Below are 22,069 nucleotides of genomic sequence, written 5' to 3' on the forward strand. Positions count from 1 at the left end.
GTCATAAGGTCCACTTTTGCCTTGTGGAACTTCACACAATCAGTGTGTGAATGCAGGAGCTGGTGCTGCTGTGATAGCTTATGAAATAGTCCTAACTAAACAACCTCCTGCCTGAGAAGACTGCTATAATTTCAAAATGAAATGCTCAACATTGCTATAAAGACATCTGGACTAGTTCATAACCCTGAAATGAAACGAGGATTTGAGGAAGAGAAGTATTTTACTGTGGTGCAGCCTCTGCACAGGCTCAAGGAAGAGAATTAAGTAAACCAGATCCCTGTCACCTACAGGTCAGTCTGCTGCTTTTATTCTGATTCTTGTCTACAAAAAAAAAAAAAGCATCAGTTGGGCTGACACTTAACTTGCTGCCATCTTTAAGAGCAAATACGGATTTATGCATGCACATCTGTGTTGCGTGTGAAGTGAGGCGCTCTGGATTTTGTATGATGTGCACATTTCTGTAACTTCTGCTGTTCACTAGGCTGTGAATTGAGGAAAATAGAAAAATGGCTTTCCTTGTTTTCTTGTAATTCCTTCTGTAGTTTCTCTTCCTTTTTTTTTCCCCAAGAAAAAGCTGAGGTAACTAGCTGTCTTGCTCATACCAACGAGTAGCAAAAACAGTGATGTTGAATTTGTATCTCTTATTACCTTTGAGTTTGCAAATTGAAGGTATAATGTATAGTCAATAAAGGTGTGAGTGTTTTCATTCTTTTGACTCCGAGAATGGGAAGTTTCAGATGCCTTTCAGGCAAGTGGAGGTATATCTCCAGGTGAAGGCAGTTCTCTAGCAGCACGTTTGTTGTCTTCCCCATTGGCATATGTGTATCTTGAGGTTTTGGGTAATAGCACTCAGGGAAAGAAAATTCCTTGGACAAGTAGTGTGTTGTGTATGTTTTCATGGAGTTAATCCAAGTACACCCTTAATACTGTGATGCAACTGTGGTTTGTACTATCAACCTATCTTAAAATACAAATAGTGCTCAGGTGTTTGCTTGCACTGTGAACAGCACTGAAGTCTGTGTTATCAAGTGGTAGCTTGGAGGGGTGGGTAGACAGCCAGGCAGCATTGTAGATAAGGAAGAAACAATTTATTTGCTTGCTTTATTAAAAAATAACAACAACCAAACAGAAAAAGCTCCCCCAAGACTCAAAAAATGCCAGTAGTTGGACAAGAGCCTCCAGGAAGCCTGGAAGACAGGTTGGCATTGAACTCCTCCTCAGCTGACGTCTGAATCACGGGTACTTCCATGGCTGAGCGTGGGCTTGTGCAGCCCAGCCTTTCACAAAGCCATACCTATAATTCATAAATGCACACTCACTGAAAGCTATTAAAGCATTTATGGACTAAGACAGTTAATCTTTTATAGGTTTTTGTTGAAAGAGGAGAGGCAGAGAGCTTACAGCTGCTTGAGAGCACCTGTTTCTGAATGTGTTGTAGATTCAACAGGACGGCTTGACCTGTATTTTGCAGCAAAATAGTTGCTGTTTCAAAAATAGGAACTGAAAACTCTGCTGTGAGATGGTTGTTTACAATCTATGAAAGCCAGCCATCAGAGACAAAGCAGGGGCTAGCTAGAACGTACTTTAAAAGCACAAAAGCTGTTGAGAGCTTAAAATGTTGGCTGAATGCTCTACACAGCTGACATTGGAAAGGCAAAGGCAAACTGATGCCACGTTCTTTGCCTTGGGACTGTTTTAAGTGCAGAGCCAGAAACCTGCTCTCTCCCATCAGTAAGGAGAGCTAGAATGGAAATGAAAACACCATGAAAACAAACTAATTAAACATCTTGTGAAATAGATTTAGTGCTGTCAGACATTAGGCAAACAAAAGTCATTTTTAGATAAGAACATTACTACTACTTAAGGCTGAATTTTCACCTGGCACAGAGTATTCTATCAGAGCCTCTATACAAATGCAATGATGCATTTGTATGTGCCCAGTTTAGGCAGTTAAGAGTGCAATTACCACTCTACCTGCAATTTGTAATTGGTTTGCGCTGCCTTGGTGCTTTAATCAGCTGTTTCATATATTGACTGATTTTAGAGCTTGACTACAGCGGGAGCTGTCCTCTGTTGAAGAGTTATATATATACATACATATGTGTATTTATAGTCATTAAATACTTACAAAGAGATGTGAAGCATTCTTTTATTTTTATCTTACCTAAGGAGAGCTATGGGAGGCCTATGGCAGGCACTTCATATTTGAGAAGTTAAACAACTGAAGTACTGATGTTAATATAAATATCCGTAGAAAGAGGAGGTTCTTTATGCCTCTAATTTGCCCCCTCCCTCCAGAACCTCAGATGCTTTAATGGCCAGGAAGGAAGGGAAGTGGCTTTTGGCCTCACGCTGGAGAAATGGAGAACCCAGTTTTGCTACTCAGTTTACCCAGGGGCTCCCTGAAGCCCTTTTCATTTTAGGGTGAAATGAAGTTGTGCCCACCACAGCCCAGAGGCAGGCTGTGTTTTCTCCACCTGCAAAGGCAGCTCATGTTTCCCTCTGGAGCAGGAATGCTGAGTCACAGCTTGATGCAATTACTGAGCACCTGGCGGGAAGGCAGGGAACTCAGGTGCATGCAGTGTACCAGAGCGATGGAGCCGGGATGCTCCACTTCCCAGCCCTCGTTTTAAGGGTTGGCAGGGGAGGTGAGGGCATCTCACTGGAGATCCCTGTAAAGCTGAGGCCTTCTGAAAGTAAGCAGCTTCTTTCCTTTGTGTGCCCATGGCTGTTGCGTTTGAGCAAGTCTTTGCTTGCTGCGGCCTGGGACTGTGCTGCGGCCTGGGACTGTGCTGCGGCCTGGGACTGTGCTGCGGCCTAGGACTGTGCTGCGGCCTAGGACTGTGCTGCTGTCGTTGCTGTGCTTTCCATTGTGTTACACACCGTCTCCTGTGAGGATCAGACCGAGGATGACTTCTTCCCATCTCTTTTCCACTGCTGCTTTCCCTTTCTTCATCCAGAGATCGAGGACAGTGCAGCAGCTTGGTAAGTGTACCATCAATCTGTTTATGGATTCTTCTAAAATGGGATTGACTGGAATATAAATTGTGTTACCTGAGCTCTTGCAGGTTTTGTTTCACTTACAGTTAAAAATGGTAATGCTTGTTTGTCAGTGCTGGGAGATGCTGACTACCTCTCAGCACTGATGTGGTCATAAATATTCTGCCTCTGTCTTCACCCAGACAGGAACTTGTTGGCTACCTTGGAGTGTAGACTCTTATTGCTCTGTGGTGGCAATGATGATATTTCAGTAGTTTCTTCTGAGCTTCAGCCTGGAGAGGATGTAAATATAAGCGTAACTGATTCTGAAAATCTGTCTTTTCCCTGTGTTTCAGTGGCTTATGCGTTAGAGTTGGATATGGCTGGCAAATCAGCACTGATTGCTAATTAAAAAGCTGAATATATTAAAGAGCTTTGCACATCCATTTCTCCCTCAGATTGAAACCCTTGCTGTATGAGCGAGTGCTAGTGAAGCTCTAATGGAGACAGTCTAATTACTTGCCGTTTCTGCTTTGACTTAACAGTTCATGAATTACAGTAGTTCTGACTGACAGATCGTTGCTGATTACTAATTAAATGGCAGAATGTGGTTCTTTGCACCTCCAGCTTTTACCCCCATAACAAGCGATGCTCTCTGTCCTACCAAAAAAGCTTTCCCTTCTTGTTTGTTGATATGTGGAAGCTGATGGTCTCATCCCTCTGGAAAACAAAGATCCTTAGGGTGCATTTAACAATGGTGGAGGATAAATATATTTCAAAAATAAAGTTACTGCTGTGTTGCTTGTAAAAGAGGCTTTGGAGGGAAGCTGTTGAAGACAGTATAACAACTCAGCATGTTTCCTGGCACTCCATTCTCTTACAGATCGCCCAAGCCCTCATTTAGGAGCACACAGAACAATGAGTGTTTTAGTCCTTTATCTGCAGTAGGGGACAATTCATTCACTGCCATAGGCACTCTCTAGGTCACCCAAACACTGGAACAAATGTGTTGATGAATTGTCTTTCTTTTTCTTTCTCTTCATTTGTCTTTTCAACGGGCCAGAATTTAATCTGCTTCTTGACAGTATTACTGCTCTGCTAATCAGTGATGTGTTTTAACCTGTGATAGCGAACTGTAAAAACGAGCTGTAGAGAATGGGATCATCCTGCAGTGATGTTTTCCCTTTAGTTCTGAGTGGCAGTGGGTAGAGTAATGGACAGGCAGTAAACCAGCAAGCTCTGCTATCGCTTTTCTCACTAAATGCTGAAATGCTTAGTTCTCTTCAAGACATAAACCCAAGAAGGATTTTAACTAAGGGCTCATTAAAGATGCTACAGGTAATTTCAAATCAGTGCATTGAAGGTACCTTCAGCCTGATAAACTTTTCTTTGTGCTGATTTCTGTCACTAACGTTGTTCCAAATATATCACAAAGCTTTTATCCTAAAAGGAATCACTGTTTCCCTGAAGGGAAATTGTGCTCCTTTAATCTCTTAGTTTGTGGGCATGTCCCAAAGTGTGTGTCTATTTCTATACATAGTTTGTGAAAGTTTTACAAAGATAATGCAAAAGAGTAATGCTAAAAAGTGGTACATTACTGGAGATCCCATAGATCAAGAAGTGTAAGAATTGTTGTAGGTGTAGGTGATCATAATGGTCCCTTCCGGACTTAAAATGTATTACAGAGAGAAACCACAAAAGTCATTTTTAAAATTTAAAGCATTCTTTTCTTTGTTAGTGATTCTTCCTGTCTGAATATCGCTCCTCTCCTTAAGCAAAGCAGTGATTATATTATTACTATGAGATAATAATGAAAGCCTCAGTGTTATTGCAAGCCTGTAACTGTAATAAATGTAAGCCATGGAGTTTTGATGGGTAGTGGAAACATCCCCTCCTCTTTGCCCTACTTCCCACACCAGTGGTATTTAGGATCACTGCTATTACTGGCAACTCAAAGTAGTACTTGTGCAAAGAGGAGGATCCCGTGCCATCATGGCTGGTGCAGCAGGGTCACCCTGAAGAAAGCTTTGCAAATGATGTGATATGTTGAAATTGGCTTTTTGGGCTGCAAGGCTTCTGCAAACATTTTCTGATGCTGATGCATGCAGTTGTTGTTTGTAATAGCGTGATCTTCCAAACAAAAGTTGCAAGATTTTTTTGCAAAGGTGTATGGGAAGCTTTGGGAAGTGGGACAGCTGCTTTCACCTGGCGCTTCCAAGACTTCCCCAGGACACGCTGTGCCTTATTTTCTGGATGTACCTGAGAAATGTGAGGTCTGCCCACCCTGGCAGACCAAGGGAATCCTGGGGGCAGCCCCCACGGGGGGCAATTCCCCGTTCCCTCTCGCTGAGGATCCCCGTCCCACTCAGCAGCGCGGTTGGGACCTTCTGGAGGCAGGCGGCCATGTGGAGCTGTTTTATCTCCCATTTCCCTTCGCTCAAGAATGACCAGCTTCAAAGCAAAAGTTCACTGCTCTAATTGAATATTCTCCATATTGAGAGGGGTAAAAATAAACATTCTTCTCAGTTTATTCACGCATAAACTAGAATCATCCAAGTGTGACATCTGAAAAGAACTACATGATTATAATCTGAAATGAGAACAAAGGTTCATCTTGTGCGGTTTCTTATTTTTTCTTCACCGCAGGCTTTGAAAAAGGAAGGGAAAGAATCTTAATACCATTAAAGCTGAAGAAAGCCAGGGCCGTGTGCCTCAGTGTTAACCTTTTCAGTATTCTGCGGGCTAATTGTCCGTCCCTTCCACCTTTTCCTCTCAGGTTAATGGGGTGGTTAACAGGGGAGGACAGCAATGGTTGGCCAATCGCGCTACAAAGCAAACTGAAAAGGTTGAAGCGATGTGCTGTATTATTCATGGGCTGAGCCTGGCTGAGGTATCTTAGATCTCATGTCTTCTCGTGATGAATTGCAACAAGAGCAAGAAACAGCCAACGTGAAATTGGCTCTTGTGACAACGATTGTAGTTCAGTCGGGCAAATGTAAAACTGCAGCCTGCTGTTGTTCTGTCCTTTGGGATTAAAGCTGTACTATCGCATCTAGACCCTGAATAAGGAACAAGTTGCCTTTGCATGATCCTCAGTTAGGCTGCAAGTACAGTGCTGTATGTGTATATCTATCTGCCTTCTAATTTTAGTTGTGCTCTGTGTCTTGGAAGTAGTCTGGTGCCTGATATTTCTCCTGTGTCTTCTGTATTGCTAAACAAGTGATGTATAGATTTCTTAGTGCTATACCTCTTCTTGAACGGTGCTTGGTTTACTGGTGTTATCTGTTAATTTCTAGAGGGAAGACCTAGACAGGGCTGTAAGGTGTTCCTTGTTCTCAGGAGTTTGCAGTCTGTAGATTCAACTTCCAAGGAAAAATTGACACCAGTGTTGTGTTGTCCTTCATTTTTGGCATGGCATGGAGCTGGAGGCAGACACTAGCAGAGGCAGGAGCGTGGCCGAGGTGCTCAAAATTGTTTTATGTTCTCCTTCTGATTGACTACAAAGGGAGAGAAGCAACAGCAGACTGCTAATGTAAGGCCTAGCAGGGAGTGCCATTCATGTGTCTTCTAGTTTGGTCCAACCCAATGGTGTCATCTTCCACTGGTATATTTAATTTGTTTCTGTTTTTTAGCTGAGCACCCCTTTGACAAAAGAGACCTCATGAACAGTGAAAGTGAAAAATGTGTAAGACTGACCTGTGAGTCACAGGGCTACAGCCAAACAGTGAACTCCCCCATACGTGGAGGATTTCACTCTGCTTGTGTTCACTGTCCCTTCTAGAGCTTGGTGCACAAACTCTGGCATTTTCAAGGTGTTGATTGCAACAGCAAGTGAAAGACTTATGAGGCAGATTTTGGAGAGGGTATTTATGCTTTTTTTTTTCCTTGTTAAATTGGTACCGTGTTCTTTGTGTTTCATTGAATGGTTTCAACTGACAAAAATTGCCTGGGGCCACTGAACGTAGCTGTTGACAGATAAATCATCTTTGTGACCCAAAAAAGGATGCGATGGAGGAAAACAAATGCCCATCGTTCATTTGGAAACTAGCCTTTGGAATAGAAGTGACCTGAAAGTGGAGCTCCTGGGGAATGGTCTTACTCGTGTGCTTGAGTAAAAGCCTTGCGTGCAGATTTGGGCTTGGGCCTCAGTGTGGCTTTTCTGGAAAGCAGCAACCCCCTTCTCCACAACAGTGGCTTCTTTCATATTTCTTTCGTGTTGTTTCACAGTTGATTTCTTTTGACAACTGTGTTAGTCTGTGGCTTTCTGGAGGCTAAAGGGCTCTGTAGCCAGATGTTGGCCCAGATGTTTCAGACACCTTGCAGATTGATTTGGGCAATGGCTTCTCCCTCTCTCAGTGATGAATTGTTCTGCAGCACCTTTTTTCCTGCCCTACCTGACTATCAGCTATCTGAAAAGGAAATGCTGCACCGTGTCTCAGGTCTGGGGTTCTCACAAAGCCCCTCACAAAGACCACCAGTTTTCATTGCACTTCATTCTTTGTCACCATTCTAAGTAAAAATGCATGATTTTGCATAAAATATTGCAGAATAGTAAGCCGGATTACATCAAATTAAGAATATTTGCTTAAGAGCCTCATGATTTACCAAACTCTGTGTTGACTGTGACTTGATGATCCGTGGGGAGCAGTCTTTCTGATTTAGTGTGTGTCTGCTCATCAAAGATGGATGATTGCCACTACGTGTCATAAAACTTCATCTGACAAAACCAACTCCATAGCAAAATAATGCTGTCTCCAAAGGGCAATAACTCTTCATTTCTGTGTCCCACATGTTTAAGGAGCTTAAACTAGCTCAGATTTTCTCAGGTTTTTTGCTTACCCTGTTGGTAGTGAACAAAGGAGCATCAGAGATGGTGCTGGTCCTTTCTTAGTTTTTAAAACTCATTTATGAGAGCTGAGGAAAATGGTCTGTGGCAGCTGAAAATCTGCAGGTTTTAAACTCTTATCTGTGATCATTAAGTGGTTAATTAAGTGATTAAATACCTTTCGGGTCCTGGATTTCTAATCAAGCCTGAGTGCTGGCGAGTGGATTCCTCCTTTCTGCCTTTTGAAGTCACTTTTGAACAAGAACGTGTAAGGAACTGAATCCCATTTTGATAGAGTGAGGTTTTTTTCTTACAAAGTAAACACTGCAAATGAAAAGGAAATGCCAGCCTGAGGAGAGGCTGTGTGCATCACTGCAGGATGCTGCTGAACATCATCTGATAAGGTGATCCCTATTGAAAAGTGAGTCTTTTAATAAAATAAAGTAAAAGTTAAATTTTATTGTCTAATGGAGGAAAATTCATCCTTAGCACACGGAGCAGAGCGAAGGACTCCATGTCTTCAACCAAGGGGTGACGTTGGGCTCTCTTCCTTTGCTCAGATGTGCCCGGCTGAACGAGCAGATAGCTGAGCTGTAACCCCAGCCAGCGTTCTGCAGCTGCATCCAAGCATGTGTGCAAACCACTGGACTCCCTCCCCAGCTTTTTCCTCACATATGTAGAGAGAAAAACGCTCGGCTGGGTGTTACTGTTTAAATAAGGCTATTTGAACTGAGCCTTGCCTGGACGTTTATTCCAGCTGGTTAAGGCTAATGAAGTGCAGGAGTGTCTTGCTCCAGGTACCCCACAGTGAAGGAAAGGCTCATTAAGTGAAGAGGTGGCTTGGGCTGACCTATCCATCAGATATCTACGGTGCTAATTCTCTTGTTGGCTGTGTGGCCATGTCTTTAGGGCTGATGAGGGACAGCTTTGTACTTCCCAGGCTCTGATGTTGCTCTGTACTTTGAAGCTTCTTCATTTTCCTCCTCTCCCTCTTCGCCGCTCTCCGCTTTTTGTTCTTCAAGTAACTGTCCTCCGTTTGGTACATGAAGTCTACAATTATCGCAATCTGCAATTACAAAGAAGTGTTAGAACCATGTCCCTTCCCCTATGGAAAAGTGTCAGAAACTTTTGCAATTAGTTTATTTCAGAGCTAATTGTCATTAGAAAGAAAAAAACACATGAAGGCACCCCCATACAATTGGCTGGAGGAACGGTATGTGATTTCATACATTTTTTTTTTTTGTCCCTTTCCATTTGGATTTCAATTACTTCACTACTGTGGAATAGACTTCTTTCATTGAAATCTGCACATTGAATGTGGGAATTTATCACAACTCTGTCTTTAAATGGCATTGAAAAACAGCCACTTTAAAAGGAAAGGATGATGAGGAAATTAATCTCAGGCAAGTCTTTCTTGATAAGGGAAGAGAACAGAGGCTTCTGGCATTTATATGCCAAAAATCAACACATGGAGAAAAATGAGTATTCTGCAGTGCCATGGCACGAACAATTTTTCTATTAAATCAAAATGAAGTTCTGAATAAATATGTTTTCCCATGAAATATAATTCACTGGAGAACACTGTAAAAGGAGAGATGACCTCCCTGTCCCCCGCAAATAAAAACATAATTATTCTAATAAAGAGAGTATTCAAATAGCTTGCAGGGGTGTCTTCAAAACCGAAAATGAATGTCCATAGTAAAAAATGCACATTAATAGTACTGTGTGCAGGTATTCTGTAAATAGGTGCTGTTCATAACTTCCTGGCTATCTCTCTCCATTCAAGCTCTTCGTTGGCTGCTGCAATGTGCACTGTTTCTGTATGGTGAAGATGAGACCCCTCTCCCTTTGCACTCAGTTACACTCAGAACTTATATAATGTGGGGATCTAAGAATCAATCTTCCAATTGCATTTTAAGCTGTAATCTTAAAAAAAAAAAAAAAAAGTCCTAATCTGTCATCCTGACACACATTTGGTGGAGCTTTGTGTTGTTAGTCACAACGCTGAGCGTTGGCTGCAAATTAATCTGAGTGGGGCTCAGTGTTGTGTTTCTTCCTATATTGAGCTGCTGTGAAGGTGTTCCTTAGCCCTGATACGAGGGGCGTGCATGCAGTGGGGAGCAAGCTAAGCAAGCAGAGGAGGTTGTGGACAGTTGCTTCTGCCCCTTGGGGTGCTCAGGAGCTCTGCCTCCTCCTCCCTATGGAGCCTACAGAAGAATCTGGTGGGCACATGCTTGTTTGCTCCTTTAGTGCTGTGAGGCCCTTGCAATGGGAGCACTCCAAGGTCAGGGCTGGCTCTGCTGTGATGTGTGAGCACAGTGGATTAGGGGAAGGCATCGTTATGCTGGGCTCATTCTTAAGGAGCTGAAATAAAAGCTCAGGCCATCATTGATCTGCCAGGAGCAGGCAGGAACGCTGAGAAAGACAAATCACTCCGTGCCAAGCTCTGGTCTGAGGACTCAGCCATTCTACAAACAACCAAACCCCCAAGGCTGTTCTGCAACAGACCAAATTAAAATGTCTCTGTGACTTTCCTCTGTGATTATAAGGAACCCATTAGATGTTGGGGGGAGGGCTTGTGTCTAAGAGAGCATGAAAGGTGTTAAGAGGAAGGGAAGTGGGAGGTACCAGGGAACAAGTGATGTCCCACTGCTCCATTAGGGCCATCCAGCACTGGGGACACCCCCTGAGCCCAGAGTGCACCGGTGCTTCTTCACAGCTCAGTTCTGGCGTGTGCTTCTCGTGTTTACAGAATACCTGTCAGCTCCAGCACCCCAAATAAGTCCTAATATGGCATATCAGGGATGGAAATAATAGTTGCTTACATAATTGCAATGCTACTGACACAGCTGAAGAGCTGATGATGTTATTTGCACAGCAGTGATGACATTCAAACCCTCGCTGACTTACAATTACGCTGTATGCTCTGAGCTCTGCCATGATTTAAATTACCATACAAACACAATGAAAATACAGTCTCTTGACAAGATAAAGGAGGAAAGGGGGTGGCTTAAAAATGCCTTTTTGGTGGCTGCAGTGTTCAGTAGTGCTTATTCATGGCTTTTTAGCTTGCACCTTTCATTTTAAGGAAGTAAATTGGAAGCATTATGTCCTGCCTTTTTGCCTTGATTTAAAACCTCCCTGTGCCCACTCTGCTGCTGCTTGGCACTGGTGAGCCACCTCTGGGGCTCTCAGGGGGAAATGCTAATTTTTAAAATCAATAGCTTCATTTTTTAAATCTTTTTTTTTTTTCCCCTATAAGCCTTTTAAAAGGAATCTGTGTGGAGGAGAATATGCAGAAGGACATACGTCACAGCCAGCCCAAACGTGACTGGTATAGGGAAGCAGATTTGGAAAGGCTTTAGATCTGTTCCCAAGCACAGAGGTTGCTGAGCCCAAGGCTGTGTAGCTGAACCTTTAGCCTTTCTACAGGGTCAAGTGTCACTATACAGGGTAAAGCACTGCCAAAGCTCACCCTGTGAGGAGCCCTACAGGGCTGCCTCAGAGCTGTTAGAGGAGGGCGATGAAGAAGATCAGAGGGCTGGAGCACCTCTCTTACAAAGAGAGTCTGGGGGAGCTGGGCTTATTCAGCTTGGAGGAGGCTCTGGGGAGACCTCATTGCAACCTTCTGGTACTTGAAGAGAGATTACAAGCAGGAGGTCTGATAGTGATGGGACAAGGGGAAATGGCTTTCAATTAAAAGAGCAGAGATTTATTATTGGGAGGGTGGTGAGGTCCTGGAGCTGCTGCCCAGAGAGCTGTGGTTGCCCCATCCCTGGAGGTGCTTAAGGCCATGGATGGGCTCTGGGCAGCTGGTTCTAGAGGATGGCAAACCTGCCAGAGCAGAGATCAAGAACAAGATAATCTTTAAGATCCCTTCCAACCTTTCTATGGCTTCATTCACAGTAGGACATTCACTACTGTTGTTGCTTCAGAAGAGTTTCTCTGCTCTGTCATTCTCAGAGAAAAGCAGCTGGATGAGATGGGTTGAGTCTGCCTTTCCTCCGTGCTGCACTTGAAGGTATTTTTTGTACTGGTGCAGGGTGAGAAGGTGAAAAGCATAATTAGTGCACCAGAAGTACCTGGATGTGCTACAAGTCCATTACTCTGCTCAGTTCAGAGTTTGTTGGGAAGAGAAAAAGATCTGTAGCCCATGCAGGTACTGAGGTGATCAGTTCATTCTTAGCCGAAATGGTTTTACATTGTTCTCAAAGATTGAGCAGAATGTGTAGATACTTTATATTTTTAGAACATTGGTCTCATGCAGTTCGTGGCTGCGGGGAAAATACAGATCTGGGGATGAACTGCAGAGGGTCATGGAATGATTAAGGTTGGAAAAGAATGCTAAGATCTTCTAGTTTAACTGACAGGCAAGTGAAGGTAGGGTCTTGTCAGGCAAGGCGAGGCAAGGTACAGCTTTCAAAGGGATTAGGGTCTGATCCAGACCCACGGGAAGATTTGACAGTGATATTACACGGGTCCACAAAATTATTAGGAGCAATGCACACGAAATATTTCTGACCCTGCCTTTCTGCAGGTTGCATCCCCTTTGCCCAGAGATGAGCTGGCACTCTTGCTCTCCATCAGATTTCATTACAAGGGACTTCAGGAGGGCACTGAGCCCACCCAGCTCTGCCAAGCAGGACTTCCTGAGGAGTTCCCACCTCTTCTTCTGAAGCACCCGCTGCTGTTCTGCTAACACCTCACTGTAACTTCTCAATTTGCCCAAATGTGTCTGGTTTTACCCTGAAATATGCACAATGCTGGTATGTTCTTTGCCTTTCCTTCCCTGGATAAGGCATCCCACGTATGGTTCCTAGTTAGGTGATACACACTAGCTATGAAAAGAGCACATGTAGGCATCATCCATCACATAGGGTGGCTTTGTCCAAGTCCTGGTGGGCCACAGATGTCATGGAACTTGTCAAAATTGCAGTAAGGGGGCTGTTCCAAAGAACAGATGTTCATGTTTGATGGCTTACTGATGACCCAAAGGAAGTGCCAGGGCTTATTGCAAACTGGCTTGTGTTTTTTAAAATATCAGTGATAGTAGCTGCTAACGAGTTCAGAGCAACACAAATGAAGGAGCTGAGATCCCATGAGGATGAACTCACATCGGAAAATAACAGTTTAGAAGAGAATGTAGGTGGATAAACAGTAAGCAGAATCTGTGAAGTATAAAACTCCAGAAGTACATGTTAGGTGGATGCATCTGTGTATGGTCCCTTTTCTGCCTGAACATCCAAACTTTTTAAATCCTGATGCAAAATACAAACAAAGTCCCAAGTTGTTCCTACCAATAAAGCTAGTTGGCAGATGGAGGAAAGAGTGTTGGTGAGGAAGTGAAGAAGACAATGTTGATGCTGGTAAAGAATTACATTGGCTAAGAACCTTACAACGGAGATGGTTGGTTGGTACTTTACCAGTCCTTCTGACATCCCTGTCCAGCTCAGTGTTTGCTGTGAACCATCCTGTTGACTCATGCTGTTTTTCACAGCAGTAACAATACCTGGTGGCAAGTGTTTATAGGGCTGGAGACCTTCTCTAGCAGAGGGCAGCAGGTAAACTGGCTGCTCATTTATAAGTGACAGCATGATTAGCAAGGGCTGGGGAAATATTTATCTAAATCCCTACACAGGGACTGTTAATGCCCAGAATTGCCTGTGATTTAGCAGCCAGGCAGCTGCAACCATCTACATTATTCTGATGTTTGAGACATTTACTGCTCAATTGCCGTATTTACTGGTATTTAAAATTATCCCAGTGACTTATCTCACCCTATGGCTTGGTGGAATAGATCAAAGCCTTTCTCATAACAAAACACTCTTTCCCAGTAGCATTATGAGTACTTCTATTGCAGCTGTGATGGCCTCAGAATCATAAGTGATATATGGTATTAGGCCAACTAATTTGTCTGGAAAAAACAGACAGGTGTAGAACTGCAAACTTGAAACTTCCCAGATGTGCATCAGAGCTGAGCAAAGCCTTGTATGCCCAAAAGCTCTCTGTTTCTTAGTATTCATGTCCCCTGGTTTTAGACTGCATTGCTGTCCTTGCTCTGGCTGGGAGATGTTCAGTGTGTGATTCCTAAATGTGTTCTTTCCTTCCAGTATAACTGAGGTCCACACCAGTGTGGCATCTTTGCATCTCTTGTGTGTGAGAAGCAAGGAGCCAGAGACTAACAAGTCTAGGAGCTGATTTTAGGGACCAGGAGTACTGCTAACTCCTGAACTCCATTGTCACCTCTTTCTTATAGAAATAGCTCTGCAAATGTCACTGTGCTTTCACTGTCCCCACAGAGGTGCTGCATTTACTAATGGGAATTTGGTTGTGGACATTTCCTTTGTATCACCTCCCGTACAGCAGGGGAGTTCTCATTTTCTATTCACACACTCTCCTGACTTTCTCTGCCTGGCTTGAAAATTTCTCTCAGTGCCAGGTTAAAAACCTCTTAGCCATAGTTATTTCTTGTGGCTTTCCAGGCTGTCATAATTCTAAGGTCATCCTTTGCAGAATGTTTTAATATGTTTTCTCTAAACTTAGCACGAAGCCAACCTTTGGCCAACTCTAATCAAAATTTAGCACCTCAACCTGGTTGCTCTGCTCTTTGTTTCCTTCACTTTCAGCCTACTCATATCAGCACCTCTAACATCATTTTCCTCTTCTATTTGCACTTTCCTCTCTTTACTACACACTACAAATTAGAATTCCACTCCTCTCCCTGAAAACCTGCTTCTTTTATCCTTAGCCATCCTTTGATTCCCCCTGCCTTTTTGCAGTGGATCTGTGCATTCCTGAAATGAAACTTGCCAAGTCATATGCACCCAATTGCACTAGCCAGCTGAGTACTATTCAGCAGTGTGTCTGCTTTCCATCAACATAGTGTGAATCTCCCTCCTTGCTTCTCTGGCTGACCGAGTGCCTGGCAAGTCTGTGGCCCTTTTCCATGGCTTGGTTTTCAATTAAGAGCACAGGTCACAAGATAGCTTTCCCCTGCTGCCACAAAAGGCAGAGGTGTAGTAAGCAGAGGTCAACCACTGAGATCTCTGTGCCTGGCTAAAAGATTACATAATGTTAGGCTAATTTTACTTCATTTCATATTCACATCTATTAGTGCCGTTTTTGTTACGTACTTATCCTTATGTAAGTTACATCTGTTCTTTTATTCACTCATCCATGTTTGCTCTGTTTTCAGATTTATGAAACAGGCATTCCACTGAGCTCAGCAAATGATGGGCATAATAACTTATCTACATTGCAAAGTATGTGATGCCCTTGAGGTAAACTCCGATGTGAAGGTTTTATGAAGTGTCTCACATGTAGAAGTGTTTATTTGCCAGCTCCTGCCTGTCCTTTGGCTGTTCAAATGATGTTAAGAGGATCCTATGAAACCACTATGAAAGCCTAGGGGCTAAATGGAGAAGTAGAATTGCGTTATTATCTTCAGAGAAGCACAACCATATTGGCACCTGCTGCCCTATTTGGCTCTCCTCTCTTTGGATGTCAGAAGTTTACAGTTGATGGGCTCTAAAGTATTTATTTAATGAAATGCCTCTCATTGTAATATTGTGAGGCTTTATTAATGAATTCATTCTTATGAGGCAGGAAAGCAATCCCTCATAATACTTCTCTTTGAAAATCGCAGAAAAGAGAAGGCTTTCTGGAGGAAAGGAGGGGTCTTCCTGCCCCTTTGTTTATCTCAGATATCATAAACCTCTCCACATTTCTACAGCTGCTATAAAGTCCTGATTAGAGGACCTGATTCCTTGAATTAGTCAGTGCCAAGCTTGATCATGGGCCTTACCTCCGGCCGTGTGGATTTCCCTGAATTGCTGATGCATGGTGTGTGTGTGAGGGCATGGGGGCTGCTGCTCCATCCCATGGGAGCTGGCAATATCCGAGCTCACACACATCAAGGGGGATTCCCCTCTGTACAATCCCAGAGAATAGGGATTTTGAGAGCCTGACCCAGCCCACGTTTCCTTTCTGTTCCTCAAGGACCCCTGAGCAGCGCAGTTTAGTCTCTGTAGGAGGAGGGTCCTTCACCTGTGCGCTCCAGCCAGGTCCTGTGGCTGGAGTCTGCAGCCCGGTAATACTGAGAGAGGAGCGCTCCCAGCGGAGCAGTTCTCCTTTCTCTAGCTAATTGCTGCGTCGTTTTTCTTGCCTTTGTATTTAATGCTTCCGAAAATAATTAGCCCATTTGAAAAATTATTGAGCTTAAAAACATACATTTGTCAGTGAATCGGGTGAGCGGCGCAGCACCCAAAACACTTGAAGCTATGGATGCGTTACCGCTTTGCCAGTCCTGTAAGTTCAAAATTGCTCAGATTAATTTCAAACTAATTTGATAAGCCCTCCGCTGTGACAAAGGGAGAAGTGTTCGGATGTTGAGCTTTGTGCCCGGCTATGTCAGATTTCAGCCTGAATGACTTTTTATGGCCGACTCTGGAATATAAAGCTCTGAAAGCAGTGGTTTGTAATGGCAGTTCTGACAGACCCTTTAACCATTTGGAAAGTAAGCACGGATATAATTCTTCTGCGTTAGAGAAAAACTGTGTGTGCTTTCATTAGGTGCAACAGCTGTTTCTATTGCTACAGCCAAACTTCACTGGTGGTAGCGTAACTGTCAGCTTCTCCAAGTTCTGCATTTATAGCTGATTGTCTCCTAACTCCTTTATGTTCCTTTTCACTTTCCAATATATGTAAATTAGTTCAATAGCAAAAACACAAATAACTGTCTTTAACTGGATCTATGAGAAGCCTCTTTGGAGGCGCCTACAGCCAATGGCTCGTGATGGGCCAAGAGAACTGCTGGACAGTGGCTCCAGCAGCAATCCGTGCCACGTCAGTTTTAAGTCCTCTGATTTAGTCCCTCTTTGTAACAATCTCCTAAGGTCCTTTAAGCTGGTGTGACTTTCTTAATTAGAGCTGATTTAAATGATGCACCATAAAACCCATCCCCAACCAAGAACCAAGCCCCACGTGTGCTTTTCTGCCTCCTCCATTAAAAAAGACAGTTTCTCTAGGAATACACCAAATGTACTGAAATGAAATGTTGGAGAAAAGTGGAAGAGAGGTATTTGGTGACGTCCTGAAATAATACAGAAAAAGATTTCTGTATTACGAAACAAACATTAAGTTCTGCTTGAAACAGGATGCCCCAAATCAGACGCAGTTATTCAAGCTGTCAAAAATGAAATGCAAAATTATGTTCTCAATGCAAACAAATTTTGGAGCACCGCATTTTAAAATGGCAGAGAGCAGATTTTCAGGCATGGAGCAAATTTTATTCCTAAATATAGACTCATGCACAGCTTTGTGTGGTGTAATTTGGGATGCCTGTCCGTTTTTAAATGTTAGCTTGATTTTTTTGGTTAAGATTATATTGAAGATTGAAGTATCCAGAGAAAAAGAAAGGACGTATATAAAGCAGTATAAATGCACCAAAAGGGAAAGAATAAGACATTTTACTGAATTTATACTGAGATAGTAGCCAGCCTCTTGGAATATGTGGAAAACCTTACAGTACCACCAATAGCATTTAACGAGTCTTTCATACGTTTTTTCATTTCTATGAACTCAGTCTAACTTTCAACTACAGTCTTTTCTCTGTGATCATTCAAAGTTGTGAAAATCTGGCACCTACATTTGTCTAAAATCCCAATTTTTGGAAAAAACTTGGAAAACTTTTTATCTAATACTCAGGTCTGTTGTCTGTGAATGGAGGAAAAACTGCCAAAGAAGGGCAAGGAATAAGTTATTTGTCAGTATGTCATCGACTCTTTGTGTTCATGTTGTTGTGAACGTTGATTATATAGAGCAGAAAATAGAATTGTAATTTGTAATCAAAATTTGTAATTGATAAATGTATATGATTGTGTATTGCACCCAACGTTTGCATTGCAAAGGCTTCTCACACAATCTGCTGGCAGGTGCGAGAGATTTAGAGAATATCCTGGTGTGATGCAAAGCCAATGTGAATATTTAATGTTTGGTGGTGGTTGTTTTTTAACCAACCTCGTGAACATTCCAAAGAGGTGAAACCCAGGTGTTCTTAATTTTGGATGTGTGCATCTTGGTTGCTTTCTGCAAATATTCAGTAGTTTGGGAACTCTGTTACGAGCCACCTATCTGAGGGCTGGAGCTTTAATCCAAGTGGCTCTGAGAGGCCCTACTCCCTCTGCCCCCGTTATTTTAGACACCTCTGTCAGCCCTCCTTGCCTTATGAGTGCTGATGTAATGCTGAGACCTGTCTGCAAGCCCTGGGACAACGTTTAGAACTGTCAGCACCAACATTGCAACCCTCTGTCCTCCCATCACAGTGTGGAGTGAATATGCATCCCAGACCCGATGGAGCTGCTGAATGTGTGCCAGAATGATGCTGTGACCTGATGGCAACATTTTCCCTTCCTGGTGACACAGTGCCATCCCTGTTCACGGGAGGGGCCAAATGTCAATGGTGTTGAATGCCCAGAGCGAATTGCTTTGGTTTGAAGGGCTCTGTGCAAATACAAGATGCTTCTCTTACATCCCAACCCGACCTATTATTCATTACATGGGGTCGAATTCATCTGCGCAGAGAGCCAACACACTTGACAAATCCTGCAAAAATTGCCTTGCCCGGTTGCAGTGCAGAGCCTCAGAGAGGCTCACATGGCTGTTCTGTCTCACATGCCAAAGCCTCATTTGTGCTCCACTCAGGGACCTCATTTGTCCGGATGAATTTTGTTCCCTCACAGCTCGCCCCGGACAATTAACACAGTACCTCGTACAACAAAGATAGAAGAGAATGACAATTACCAGCCTAAAACAAGCCATGCGGGTTTCTTTTCATTAACTAATTGCATGAGACTATTAACGTGGCCAAAGATCAGCAACGGGGTGAAAGCAAGAAATGAATATGTATTAGCATGCAGTGCCCATGCGTTGGCTTTCAGATGGCACCCACTTCCCTTCCTGCTGTGTGAGCAGCTCTGGCTCAGGTGGGCATTTACTCCCCGAGGAGCAGTATGCTCCTCTGCCCTTTGCTGCAGGTTTTTACCTTCTCGATTTCATTCCACACACGTTCTTTATCGCTCCTTCTTCCTTCAAGGGTGTCCATGGCATCTGCCATTAACGACTGCAGCTGTGGCACCAAGATAAAAATTATCAGCGTGGAATTCGCACAGAAATAACTTCTCTAAATACACAGATTAAAACCTTATTAAAAAATCATTTGTACGCTGATGATTTTATTACTCATCTTTCACACAATGAGCATCGCCACCTCGTCTTTGCTTCAGCCATTAAGCTGTATTATTGTGGATGTAAAATACTTAACAATAGGAAAAAAAAACCGCTGGAAAATTTGTATTTAAGCCTATACGGCTTAAATATATGTGGTAAATGTTTATACTTGGTAAAGGAAGACTTGGGCTGTAAAGAATAGAGGTTCCATATTTCATTCTCTGCTGTCTGAGACATTCTGTGTTGTACATGAATGCTTTTTAGCATTTTCTCCCAAGGCTAATGCATCATAATTTAGGGCAGCATGTAAAACTGCACAAGAGGACAACACTAAAGCTGAGATGCTTTTACTGTAGCTGGAAGTATCTAGCTCATTTCCCCTTCTTTTACTATCCTCTTTCTTTGCAGACCCTTCCTCCTCCCCATCATTCAGCACAGCACACCATAAAAACAAGGCTGGCAATTTCTAGTGTAAACTGTGGAAAGAAGCTGTAGGAAAATACTTGCTAATCTGTGCTTAGAGGGAAGGCTAAAGTTCAGGTTTGTTGCAGTATTGCCTCAGCCCATTCCTTTCCTGTGCACTAGAAAATGCTTTGGGTGCTCTCAAATCAGAGGTGTGAGTCTGCCCTGTTAGATTTATTCCAAAATGCTTAGTTGTTGGTGGTGACTTCCCATATTTGCTGCTCATCACAAGTTTAGACAGACTGGATGATAATAACAGAGTGTGAGCATTCATACAGAAATTGACTCTTCCTGCTGTACCAAGACAGGCAGCGGTCTGATGTGAGCACAGGAGGAGATGAAACTCAAAATATCAGTGTTTAGGTTTATCTGAGTGAGATACAAATGTGCTGCCTTGAGATTCAGGGAATGGACTTGTATTCACTTCAGCTTCGCATTCTGATTTGTGGAGTTAAAATTCCCTCTTTGCATCCCATTGCTGGACAGAGGATGCAGGTGTCTTTCAAACCTCTAGGTTAACGTATGAGGGTTGGTTCTAGCCTTTTGTGGTGCTTGTGCAGCCATTAAGTTCATTTCACTGGCCCAAATGTTTGATTAAAAAAAACCCAAAAGCACAAAAAACACATTTTCAAGTTATGCATCAGGATTCATGAAAAACAAAACTGCAAATTTCTGCCTCTGACTCTGGAGTCAAGAAGCTGTCAGGAATTTTCCATCAGAATACTTTTATGACAGATAATCTCCTTCTATGATTCCGGAATAGGCACAACTCAGAGATTAAGGGTATTAAGGGCAGAAGGGACAAAGCACAAATCCTGTGTTAGAGTGGAACCAGGCAGGGAAGGGCAGGATGGCCAGGGTTTGTAACTGAAATGGCTGTTTGGAAACATCCCCATCCCATTGCCCACTGATTTGGGCAAGAAGGGAAACTAAGAAAAGTGGCCATTGAAGTTGGGTGAATGATGGGTGTCCTGGTGGAAAGGGCCCAGGATCTGCTCGGGTTCGTTTTCATCACTCAAAGTTTGTCACTGGCTTTGCTGGTAGAGAAAATGTGAATGTGACAGGAGGGGACAGTTGGCAAACCTCAGTAATTCTCCCAGAGCTGCTCTTTTTTGGAAAATCCCCTCCAAGGAAAAAATGCTGTATTTTAATATCTTGTCCTCATTTGATTTTAAATGGACTTAGTTGTTTTTTTTTTCTTTCTTTCTTTCTTTCTTTTTTTAAACAAGCATTCATCTTGATTTATCATCTACAAATAGGATGACAGTGAAATCGTAAACCTTGTATGAATTTTGTTTGGGGTTTTTCCTCCTTTCTGTTCAACTGTTTGAGTTAACTGAGATCTTTATTCTCCTGGGGTCTGTGAATAAATACTCATCTAAAAGGGCCTCAGCTGAAATTCTCTGTGCTATAGATTAGGACTCTATTTATTTAGTTACAGGAAGACATTTACAGAGAAGAGTTTATAACTGAAATGCCTTTGGGATCCTTGCTGGATCAGTGCAAATTGCACTGTTATAAATTCAGCATGTTTTAAGCTTTATGCAACTTATACTGTGTGTGATAATAAACATTTGACATCTTTAGCATTTTCCAGCCACACAATTTAACTGCCTTCCTTGGTCACAAAACCGCTTCTCCATTTTACCAATGCAAAGTCAGAATGACCTCAGAGGAATTACTTTAAATTTTTATTGGCACAAGTGAGATTAGAATTCGGCCAGCTGAGTATTCTTCATGGAAAAATATCTTTAAAAGTACATAGATATCTCCTAGGAAGGTGCAGAGGAGTGAGGTGCAGGTGGAGGCTGTGGGTGCTGCCTTCCTGTCCCCGTGGCCATGGGCACTCAGAGCACCCAGATAGAACCAAGATGGAGAGCAACTTTTTACAGTGGGGCAGATAGCGAGAGGACGAGAGAGAACAGTTCAAAATTTAAATAGGGGAGATTAAGGTTAGACATTAGGGGGAAATTTTTTGTTTGGAGAGTGGTGTCCGGAGAACTGTGGGTGCCCATCCCTGGAGGTGCACCAGACAGGTTGGATGGGCCGTGGGCAGCCGGAGCTGGTGTGGGCAGCCAGTCCACAGCAGGGATTGGGACTGAGTGGGCTTTAAGGTCTCTTCCAAGCCATTCTATGATTCGGTTGTGATGTAATCAGACAAGCAGCTGCTAATGGCACCAGAGGAGCTGTGACATGCAGGCCGGTGCCACCAGGAGAGGCGAAGACCATTAATTACTCCACAGTAAAGTGGCTCTGCACGTTTGTGCTTGAAGCCCTGTGCCTTGATGCTGTGGAGACTGAAGTTTCCTAAAATATTCTGGCTACAAAGCATCTAGGCCTCCAATTGCACATACAGATACAGTTTACAGGAAGATGACAGGATAAAGAGGAAAAAAAAAAAAAAGCGAATGCTGAATTGATGTATTTTAATGCTTAGGATAGAAGAGCTGGTAGAGATTCTCTGCCTTTGTCTTTTAGGAGTCATTTTCACCCTGGGCTCTGTAAACAAAGAACAGTTTCGCTGAAAGATTTCTGCCCTGTCACTTAGATCCTGCAGGAGGGGCCCAGCCCTGCTCT

The 22,069-nt window shown here is 43.1% G+C and overlaps 1 protein-coding gene across 1 annotated transcript in view; it reads right to left on the reverse strand.

Moving 5' to 3' along the window:
• Positions 1-8,669: 8,669 nt before the first annotated feature.
• SPATA16 (spermatogenesis associated 16) overlaps positions 8,670-22,069 on the reverse strand; it is a 72,303-nt gene continuing 58,903 nt past the window's right edge. The window contains exons 10-11 of the mRNA XM_048954943.1: positions 18,846-18,929; positions 8,670-8,870 (exon numbers count right to left, since the gene is read on the reverse strand). Of these exons, the coding sequence (XP_048810900.1) occupies positions 8,670-8,870; positions 18,846-18,929 (285 nt within the window). The remainder of the gene's footprint in view (positions 8,871-18,845; positions 18,930-22,069) is intronic.

The sequence above is a fragment of the Lagopus muta genome, chromosome 9 (assembly GCF_023343835.1).
Source record: "Lagopus muta isolate bLagMut1 chromosome 9, bLagMut1 primary, whole genome shotgun sequence".
Taxonomy (NCBI): domain Eukaryota; kingdom Metazoa; phylum Chordata; class Aves; order Galliformes; family Phasianidae; genus Lagopus; species Lagopus muta.